We start from the raw sequence: 10,439 nt of genomic DNA, 5'->3' as shown, positions 1-10,439 counted from the left end.
GGATAACCTTCACAGCCAAGAATACTTGATCAAAGTGCGAAAGTAGTTGCGTTAAGCCTTATAACCTAGATCCCGAAGAGATTATAGACTTGACACCATTCTAGGTGTTAGTCGATGGGTTATACAAGAGCAATCACTTTCCGCACTGAAATAAACCAATGTATTAGAGATTCATTAGACTATTAGGTGTTCCACGAATACTATCTCGCACAGAAATAGTAGAACCACCTCCCGAGATAGTCCAACACTCGTCTGGTGAAACCCTATCTCCCCGACCCTGAGGGTTTCCATTAGGAATATCTCAAGAATCAGAAGTGCAGATTCATTTTGCACAAGATTGAGGTAGCCACTCTGCAGCAAACATATACCCGTAGACACACAATCCATCCGATGATCTAGGAACAACCTGAAGGACTACACTTCCAGTATGAGAGAGAACGTTTGGAACTTCGGAATGGCGAGCACGCCAGTGATGATCTCGCCATGTAAGTACACTATGTTCTAAGTACTGAAAATCTCTACCCTTCCGAGAGCTTAGGACCATCCGAGATTCGTTACGGAGATTGGTCCAACCCTCATCAGACCACTACTACTTTCGAAAATTTCACAAGTTTCACCACAGATCAATCCACTACTTGGACATGGATAAGTGTTGACCGCCGTCACTCTTTGTATCCCACTCATCTTGATAGAAACCATTGAGAATTCTAACTTCGTATACATACCTGTAGGAAATCACTAACTACACGAGACGGAATCTGCATCCCATAGGTGAAGGTTTGTTGGAATGACAGACACAGGCCAGAGATCACTTGGCGGTGCAAGGAAAACCGAATAGGAAGTACCCTCCTGCCTCTACTCGGTCATTTATACCTACTTCCTTGCCTAAACCTGAATTTCGGGACGAAATTCCCTCTAACGGGGGGATGATGTGACAACCCGAAATTTATTCTGTCATTTTTAACCCCTTTTCCGTTAATAAGCCTCGTTTTATTTAACTGTCCGTTAACTTTTGGACTGGTTAATTAATTTGGAGACTTTTTAAATGACTTTATGAGGGTTGAAACAAATTAGAAACACCCACAAAATGCCCTTAAAAATGTTTAGTTTCAACCAAGTCAAAATTCGACCGTTTAATCGGGTGCGACCAAAAAGCCCCGTTTAATGGCAATATCGGGTAGATTTACACTGAGCCCTAAGCTCAACCCCTATATAAGGGGGAGTGGACTCCATTCACACTCTTTCCACTCTCTCTCTACACTCTCTCTCTACAACTTGTTATCGAGCCAAACACGCCCATTTCGAGCCCCAAACAAGTAAGCAATCTACCATAACCTATAGTATAGCTTAGCTAACATGCAAATTCGTGTTTAAGGAATCAAATAGGGTCAAGAGTAGGTGTTTACAGCCCAAGAACACTCTTGGACCGTGGACACCCCTAAATGGGGTTTTTAAGCCCCAAAACCCCTCTAAACTACCCCTAGGGCTTAGATATGGATAAATGACTTATGGGAACGGACTTAGAACACCTTGAACTTAACTTTTGGGGAGTAAACTTGAGTTTACTGCCCAAGAACATGCTTGGGCCGTAAACTCCTTTTCATGAGGAGTAAACTCAACTTCAAGTGTTAGAAATGCCCTCAAACACCTCCTATGGCCTTGGAAAATGTCTAGAAGCAACCTCCATTGTAGTAAGGATGTTAAACATCAATTAAACCAAGGAAATAGGATTTTACAGCCGTAAACCCCCATAGAATTGGTCCATGGGCCGTAAACTCCCATTAAGTGCCCAAATGATGCTCTAACTCCTTCATTTGACTTGGAAAATGCATAGAACTTTATTTCCTACCATTTAAGACCCTAATACACCAAAGGAATGAGTATATAGGAGCTTACGGTCATAAACTCCTTGTTTAGGGCCGTAAACTCCTCAAATGGTCCAAGTGATGCCTTAAATCCATTCATACACTTTGTATTTGGACCTAGACTAATTCTACAAGTGATATAAGACCTTTTAGCATCCTAGAACACCCTCACCATGACTTTACAGCCGTAAACTCATGGGGGTATGGTCTTAGGGCCGTGAACTCTATAAATAGTTTACTCTTGAAGAGTAAACTCCCTATCTAAGCCATACACACCCTTAAATGTTACCCGGGACACCCCTAGCACTTCATCAAAGTGTTTTCCGCACTTTAGGATGCGTATACGTGTTTAATTAGTATTATATTTACTAATTGTATGTAAACATATGTCATCATATTTTAATAGGTCACTAAGTGTGTTCAAGTCTTTACTTGACACCGAGCACCCAACCGGCACTTTCGTTCGATCCGCTTACATCAGGTGAGTTCATACCCCTGGATTAACCTTTTTAAAATGTTTTTACATGTTTTATGGGGGGGAATACAAGTTAAACATGCCAATTATCATATCAATCACATGTGATTGATAACCCGCATGCACAAGGATTTATTACACCGTCAACTGTTTTACCGAGTATGATACTGCAAATGGTTTACCAAAACGTCTTTACTTGTTCAAAGCTTTTCTCAAACTGTTTTTCCACGCTATATGTCTTACTTCAGATCCTGTTACAGCAGTATTCTAAACAAAGGATTTCTTTACTCAAGATCTTTTATCAAAGTTTCATTCAAAGCTTGTTTATGAAAGGTTTTTAAAGGATTTCTAAAGGTTTTCAAACATATTTCACAAAAGAATACCAAGTCATGATTTACTTAAGTATAAAGGTTTTCCAAAGTTTTCTTCCATGTTTTTATACTCCTACTTGTTAGATACTACTGCTTCATTATACTTCTACTTAGTTAATGCTCCTACGTAGTTAAATGCTATTACCTTGTTAACGCTTCTACTTCACGATACACTTTTACTTTTACACGCTTCTACTTCACGATACGCTTTTGCTTGTTAACGCTTCTACTTCACGATACGCTTTTACTTGTAAACGCTTCTACTTCACGATACGCTTTTGCTTGTTAACGCTTCTAATTCACGATACGCTTTTACTTGTTAACGCTTCCACTTCATGATATGTTTCTACTTAGTTAAATGTATGCTTGTGCTTGTATAAGTTATATAAATAATGGTTAAAGGACTTAGGATGGCTAGTTCTCCCTATTTCCTTTTCTTCGTTGAGATGTGGTCTGGTTGGATCGGATGTTCGTTCGAAGGTCGTTTGATCATTAGTTATATATTATGTATACAGGCATAGACATATAAGTTTACATTAGTCAGTTCAGTTGTGAGTCTCTATCATTAGTCCAGTATTTTACATCAGATCTCACTATACGGGATACATCTTCAATACACGACCTTCTCATTTGTCAAGTTGGTAACCAGAGTCTCTTGTAGGGAGAGCGGACATTGTGTGTATAGATCCATACGGGATTGACACCCCCACACCCTGAATTCTAGCTACAGTCCACGGCCTACCAAGCCAAGGGGTGACAAATGTCATACTTACACCGACGCTTGCAGGGCGTCAAGTTCTCTAGTGTCTATCAGTATGGTTATGAGTATCCGGGGTTACCTTATAATTCATGGCCTTAAGTTAACAGTTTTTAGCACTGTATTCACTATTTTTAGACTTTGCTAGAGGTATCATTCATTTGATACTGTCTGGGGTCTGTATTCACTGTTTTTAGACCTTGCTAGACGTATCATTCAGTTGATACTATTTGGGGTCTGTGTTCTCTGTTTTTAGACCTTGCTAGACGTATCTTTCATTTTATACCGTCTGGGGTCTGTGTCTCCCTTTTGTTAGACTGAGCCAGGCGTATAGTTCATTCGATACTCTCCTGGAGTCTATGATTTCTTTTTGCCTTAGTCAGCAGTCTTCACTGCTGAGGCATATGTTATTTTCCCTAATATTCTCTTACTTTCTTTCAAAATCAATACTACATTTTGATAATGATAGTGTTAAGGAAAAATTACTTTTTACCACATAACTCTCTCCAGTCTTGGTAGAAGACTGCTTTTAATTAGAAAATATAGGATTTTCTGGAAAAGACTCTAATTCACTGTATACTTTAAAACTACTACTTATATAAAGTTATTTGGATAAAATGACACTAAATACTTATGAACTCACCATCATTTATAAAAATTATGATACTCGCTTTCAAATAACTTGTATTCTCGGGTCAGCTTCAGACAGGTACATCTCAGGCGCTTTTGGTGAAGACCGTTTAGTACCAAGCTGCATCTACATTATTACTTGTATTACCTGATGTTTTCTATGTAATGTAAACCATGTAAAACTATTACTATTAATGAAATGGTTGTTGTACTTTGATTACTATACTGCATATGCTGTGATACTTGACATGACGTCATCCACCTTAGAACGTTTCCGCCATTCTGGTTTTGGGGTGTGACAGGTTTGTTTTCTGAAAATGTACAAGTTTCTTTTGGTTTTTCTGAAAAGTTTGTTATCTAAGAAAATCCCATATTTTCTTATAAGTATAGTTTAGTTATCCATTAGTTACACGGTCTAGTTAAGAACAGTTCAATTATCCCAGGAAAAGCCCTTATTTTCCTAAAAGTAAAGTTTAGTTAAAGTTCTGAATTTCCGTTAAATACAACTGTGTATAGTTTAACATGTAAAACTGTATATTGAAAATCATGGGATTACTATCCCGTACTAGATATATGATAGCCTTAATACATAAAAACTATAGATTGAAAGTCATGGGATTACCGTCCCGTACTAGATATAAAACCATGGGAATACCATCCCGTACTAGATATAAGATAGTTTGATATACACGAAACTATAGATAGATATAGATTGAAAACCATGGGACTACCATCCCGTACTAGATATAGATTGAAAACCATGGGATTACCATCCCGTACTAGATATAGATTCAAAACCATGGGATTACCATCCCGTACCAGATATAGATTTAAAACCATGGGATTACCATCCCGTACTAGATATAAGAACTATAGATAGAAGATAGATATAAAATCAAATCCATGAATAAACTTATATTAGTATGTATTGTGAGTCGGGTAACCATGTTGATGTGACACCGAGACGTCCAACTCTTACTGATTATGATGTCAAAACCTTGGAAGTGGATTAGATGTCATGAAGATCTAAAGGAAAGTATGATTACTCCTGAATTAAGGAAAAAGGATAGGTATTTCTAAGTTTATTCACCCGGAAGCACGATCACTCTCAGTCTTGGGCAGTCTCCGTCTTGAAGTTCATAGTAGAACCCATACCAGGTTCATCAATCACAGTCTCGGGTATACGAGTCATATATAAATAAGATTGAAACTGTGGGTCTTTGGATTGAACTTGACGTACTGCACTGGTGGTACTTCGGGGCGGTTTGCTGAGCTTTTCTTCGGAAAGGATAAGAAACATGAGCTGCTCTATGCACGAGTACTTTGGTTTTCTGGAATGACGACTTTGCTAGAAAGATGATTTCGGAGGAAGAGAGAGAGAGGGGTAAAGGTTCAAATGAGAACCAAAAGAGGTTAAGAACCGTAAGAACCTTTACCTCTCTCTCTCTCTCTCTATATATATATATATATATATATATATATATATATATATATATATATATATAGAGAGAGAGAGAGAGAGAGAGAGGTAAAGGTTCAAATGAGAACCAAAAGAGGTTAAGAACCGTAAGAACCTCTAATTTTGGATGTTTATAAAGGGTTTAGGGTTTAGAGTTTTTAGGGTTTAGGGTGTTTATAAAGGGTTTAGGGTTTAGGGTGTTTATAAAGCGTTTTATGGTTTAGGGTTTGGAGTTCTTAACCCTAAACCCTAAACCCTTTATAAACATCTAAAGTTAGAGGTTCTCACGGTTCTTAACCTTTTTTGGTTCTCATTTGAACCACTCCATATATATATATATATATATATATATATATATATATATATATATATATATATATAAGGATTCGACCCCTCCTCTAATATTGCTTGTGTTTCGCCCCTCGTTTTACTAACAGTTTTCACAACATTAATCAGAATTCTCCAAGATTATTTTGAGGTCATTAACCGGCCAAGGAATAAAGGAAATATGTCTTGTTATGATCACATGAGACATGATCTACGATTAAGTTGTTTGCTTAATAGAAAACCAAGACTTCAAGCATCCTTCATTTATATGAAATTTCATAATGCAAATAGTAAGCATTATGAACTTTCTAATATACGTTCAAGCATCATTCACTTATATGAAATATTTTCGTCAATACATGCAGCTAATGCTAGTCTATCGACTACTTCAAATAATCTGTAGGATCCTTTACGTCAACATGTTCATCATGCATGTGGCTTCTCATTCTAAGAAATTTAAACGAAGAGATTGCCTGAACTGGTTCATTGGTTTCTCGAATAAAACTGTAACACATCACCGCTGATAATGTCCCTGTTATAGGGCCAGCAATGTACACCCAAATACTCTTATAAACATTACTAGCTATTGCTGGTCCAATAGTGCGTACAGGGTTCATTGATCCTCCTGATACAGGTCTGAAAACAAAGATTTACCAGTTTATATTAAGCTCTTAGAACAATATTAAGTCGCTATAACCACACTTTAGATTGTTAACTTTTACCCTGCTAAGATAGAAGTAATGCACACTGATGATCCTACCGCTATACCTGCTAACTCTCCTACCTGCAAATATTTTTAGAAGAAAGTACTTGTTTACTTGAAAAACTATTAACTTTTTCTTAAAGAGAATTCTACTTTTTATATTGTTCTTACGGCTTTAGAATCAGTGGCTACGGCTGATGTAACAAACATCATTGTGAAAGTTACAATGATTTCCATGATTAGAGCTTGTAAATCTGACCCTGAAGGTGTTGTTGTACCCAAATGCTTTATAGGCTGGAATATTACCTTTAGGGAAAATGAAGCCGATATTGATCCTATCAGTTGTGCTCCTGCGTAGAAAGGAACCTACATAGACACAATAATCGTAGGTAATTGTAAAGATATTTGTGATTCGCCTCTTATAATTCTAAATAATTAAAATATTTATTAAAAAGTTATGAAATAATTTTTGATAAAACAATAACATCCATATGTAAAATACTATATAACATTGCATTGATACAAAATAATTAGACAAGCTAATGTAAATTGAAATATAATTGAACTTTGTGTAAAACACATATATTATACGGATTGATAAAAGAAAAAGTTAAATATGAGAATATAAATAATAAGTATTTTTTAAAATTAAATTTTGAAAATAGAAATGATGAAACATATTAAATACAATTTACTATCACATTTATCACATTTAATATTTTACATATATAAATATAAATATTATGTGACTTTTTAATTTTAAATATAGAAAAAAATCAAAAATTGACATGTAGATATTAGTTATTTTAAAAATAAAAATGTGAACTCTTGAAAGATTGATCATGTATCAAAATCGATCGTTATTATAATTATTATAACTAGTTGTGAGATCCATGTAATACATATAGTTAATTAAAAAAATTAAATATAAAAGTCAAAATATTTTAGAATTTTGAATTTATATGAAAATAAGAAAAAATAATGATTAATTATAATTAAAATGTTTTTTATTTTTTAAATTTAAACAAATAATTTAAATAAAAAAAGAAACTAATAAGATTTAATTTTAGAAATTTTGAAATTAAAAGGCAACTTTATTAGTTAAATTAATATCAATTTATTACTAAATTTATTACAATTATTATATTAAAATATTATGTGGAATTTAATAAAACAGAAAATTCATAAAATCACATTTGGAAAAAAAAATTATATCAAAATTACCATAAAATAATATTTTGCAAATTAAATAAGAATATAACAAATGATATATATATATATATATATATACATATATATATATATATATATATATATATATATATATATATTAAAGAGGATATTTAAAATATTTGATTTCCATAAATGGCAACCATGTTGGTAGGCCCTCATGGCCCAAATTAGGACATCTGATACCTGGCTTTTTTCATGACATGTGCCTACATCTTTATCAAATAATCTAGATATATCTATCATAACTGTGCAATAAATAATGTAGCATATAATTATGTATATAATTATGTATATACGGTAGATACCTGATTCCAAGGGAACTGTCTAACGGTTGCAAAAGCTATAGTGACTGCCGGGTTCATATGTGCACCAGAAATATGCCCGACCGCATAAATCATAACGGTCACAATGAGGCCACCGGCAAGTGAAGCAGCGAGATGAGACACCATATGTTCATTGGTTCCACTAAGTGCCGCCGCTCCACATGTAACAAACACCAATAAGAAGGTGGCCACCACCTCCGCCACCACCTAGTAAAACATAGTCACACCACCACAAGTAACATACAATAATAAACTAAAACCGGATGAAAAACCCTAGAAAGGCGATATATTTTGAAAAACTGGTGGTCTATTTCTTAAAAGCTGAATTTTTTGGGTTGGTTCAGTTCTGTTAATGTTAAAATGGGAAAAATTCCACACATGAGGTAAATTACTCAAACCTAGGCACACTCAAAATATGTTAGTTTTCTGTGATTTTTTTTAGAACCGCAAGTTTATATATATATATATATATATATATATATATATATATATATATATATATATATATATATTTGCACGATGTTAGTGTTCTGTGATTGACATCTCATGTGAGCGATCAGCGGATCGAGATAAGCCGTTTTCGTGATATGGTTCATCATTTTTTGTGAGTGTAAGTATTATTCAGAATATTAATAATATGTAAAAAATTAAAATACGGTTATGGTTTCTAATAAAAATTAGAATATTAAAATTGTCTTTACATCCGTCTTCCATTAAATTTTTTAGTATATTTTTTAGTTAAGTACTTATCGTTTTTTTTTTTTTTTTTAATTTCATCAACATGGTTGTAAAAAACACAAAAACTTCAAAAAAAAAAAACCGAAATACCAAAAAAAATGAAGAAGGAAACCAACCAAACCTGAAGATTATAATCTTTCTTGTCAAATGTAACAAACCAATTTCTTTTTGCTCGGTTTTAGTTTTAGTTAAAAACTGAACTTAACTGAATTATGCAAAACCATATATAAACTCTAAGAATCAATTACAATTTTTCTCGGGAAAGATTGTATTAATTTTTGGTTTTTTAACTACAAAAACAGGAAGAGAGGGCATGAAACTTGGATCATGGTAGTACGAATCCACATGATGGAATTGGTATATTACCTTTCGGATAAAACCAGGAGGGTAATAAGCATGAAACATCGAACTAACTTTGAGTTGCTGGTTTTCTGATGCTTCCATCGTGATGGATAACTCGTCTGTGTCACCACTTGAATGTGCTTTCGACATGTTTTCACCCTTACACTTAGAAAACAAGGTTAAGAAAACTTTAACTAGAAAATAACAGATGTTTCCGACATCTTCTCAATTGACTAAGATTTTGCTGTATACATATAATCTACAATTAACTCATTAAATACACATAAATTCCAACATATAGAATTATTAGAGCAAAATATCTTATGCACGTTGGTACAATTTGAATTCCATTAGAACCTAAAAGCAAAGAACGTATATCTGTATGACAAATGAAAGATTGACATCCTTTAAGTGACATTCTAAACAATGTTTTCTTTTACAAAGTAAAACAATCACTTTACACGAAGCAAAACATATGTGGTTTATGGTAACATCAAATGATAAATCATAATTAAATAATGCCTGTATAATGCAAAAAAGGGTTTCATACGGTAATGGTGTGGGCAAAAATTGGTATCAAGAAAGCTTATCTAGTTCAAATCAATCCAAATCCAATTATGTAAACATGATTTCATTAAACTGAAAGTTCAATTGTTATCGAAGAATGAGTGACATGGCAAACGGGGATTATGTAAACCAAAACGGGCCATTGGAAAAATCAAAATTTAATGTGTTTTGCATAAATTTAAAAAAAGTACCATATAGTTTGGTGAGAAAACTATGCATCGATATTATTTGGGTAATTTGAACATAAATTTTTAATATTTTAATTTTTTTTATTGAAAACATCCTCTTAAGATGCAATTTCTAAGACCCTATATTTTTAGTTTGTAAAAAATAATAATATGATCACTTAAAATACAAAATGACTTATGGGTAACTGGTTTTTAATTTGTTCGGTAATCAAGTTTTATATTCAATTATAATTATAGATCTTTAAACTTTAAATATGGATTTTAAAAATAGTTTTTCTAAAATAAAAATAAACAAAAGAATAGAATACGTTCTTTTACGTGCTGTTTTCCATATCACTTTCTTTATCGCTATTTTTTGTGGATCTAGGAAATCAAATTTATTTTATTTAAATGATAAACTACAAAAATAGTAGTATGTATTTTTTCAAGAAAAAAATATCAAAACGACTAAGCTTTTGGAT

General features: G+C 33.4%; 1 protein-coding gene across 2 annotated transcripts; it reads right to left on the bottom strand.

Moving 5' to 3' along the window:
* Positions 1–6,132: 6,132 nt before the first annotated feature.
* Positions 6,133–9,512, bottom strand: LOC145094734 (aquaporin NIP2-1-like). Of its 2 annotated transcripts, none has more exons than XM_079032803.1 (5): positions 9,248–9,512; positions 8,126–8,350; positions 6,894–6,953; positions 6,607–6,668; positions 6,133–6,520 (listed from the first exon to the last, which is right to left on the bottom strand). In XM_079032803.1, exons 1-5 carry the CDS (start codon positions 9,371–9,373, stop codon positions 6,268–6,270), a joined length of 726 nt encoding a protein of 241 aa, XP_078888929.1. In that variant the 5' UTR covers positions 9,374–9,512; the 3' UTR covers positions 6,133–6,267. The 2 variants fall into 2 exon arrangements, with proteins under 2 accessions (XP_078888929.1, XP_078888928.1); XM_079032802.1 differs by having other exon boundaries at positions 6,759–6,953; positions 9,248–9,510.
* Positions 9,513–10,439: the final 927 nt, after the last annotated feature.

Source organism: Lactuca serriola, chromosome 3 (genome assembly GCF_051521515.1).
Source record: "Lactuca serriola cultivar US96UC23 chromosome 3, Lser_US96UC23_V15, whole genome shotgun sequence".
NCBI classification, from domain to species: Eukaryota; Viridiplantae; Streptophyta; class Magnoliopsida; order Asterales; family Asteraceae; genus Lactuca; species Lactuca serriola.
The sequence above is the reverse complement of the archived record's forward strand: the minus strand, read 5'-3'. Positions and strand labels throughout refer to the sequence as shown.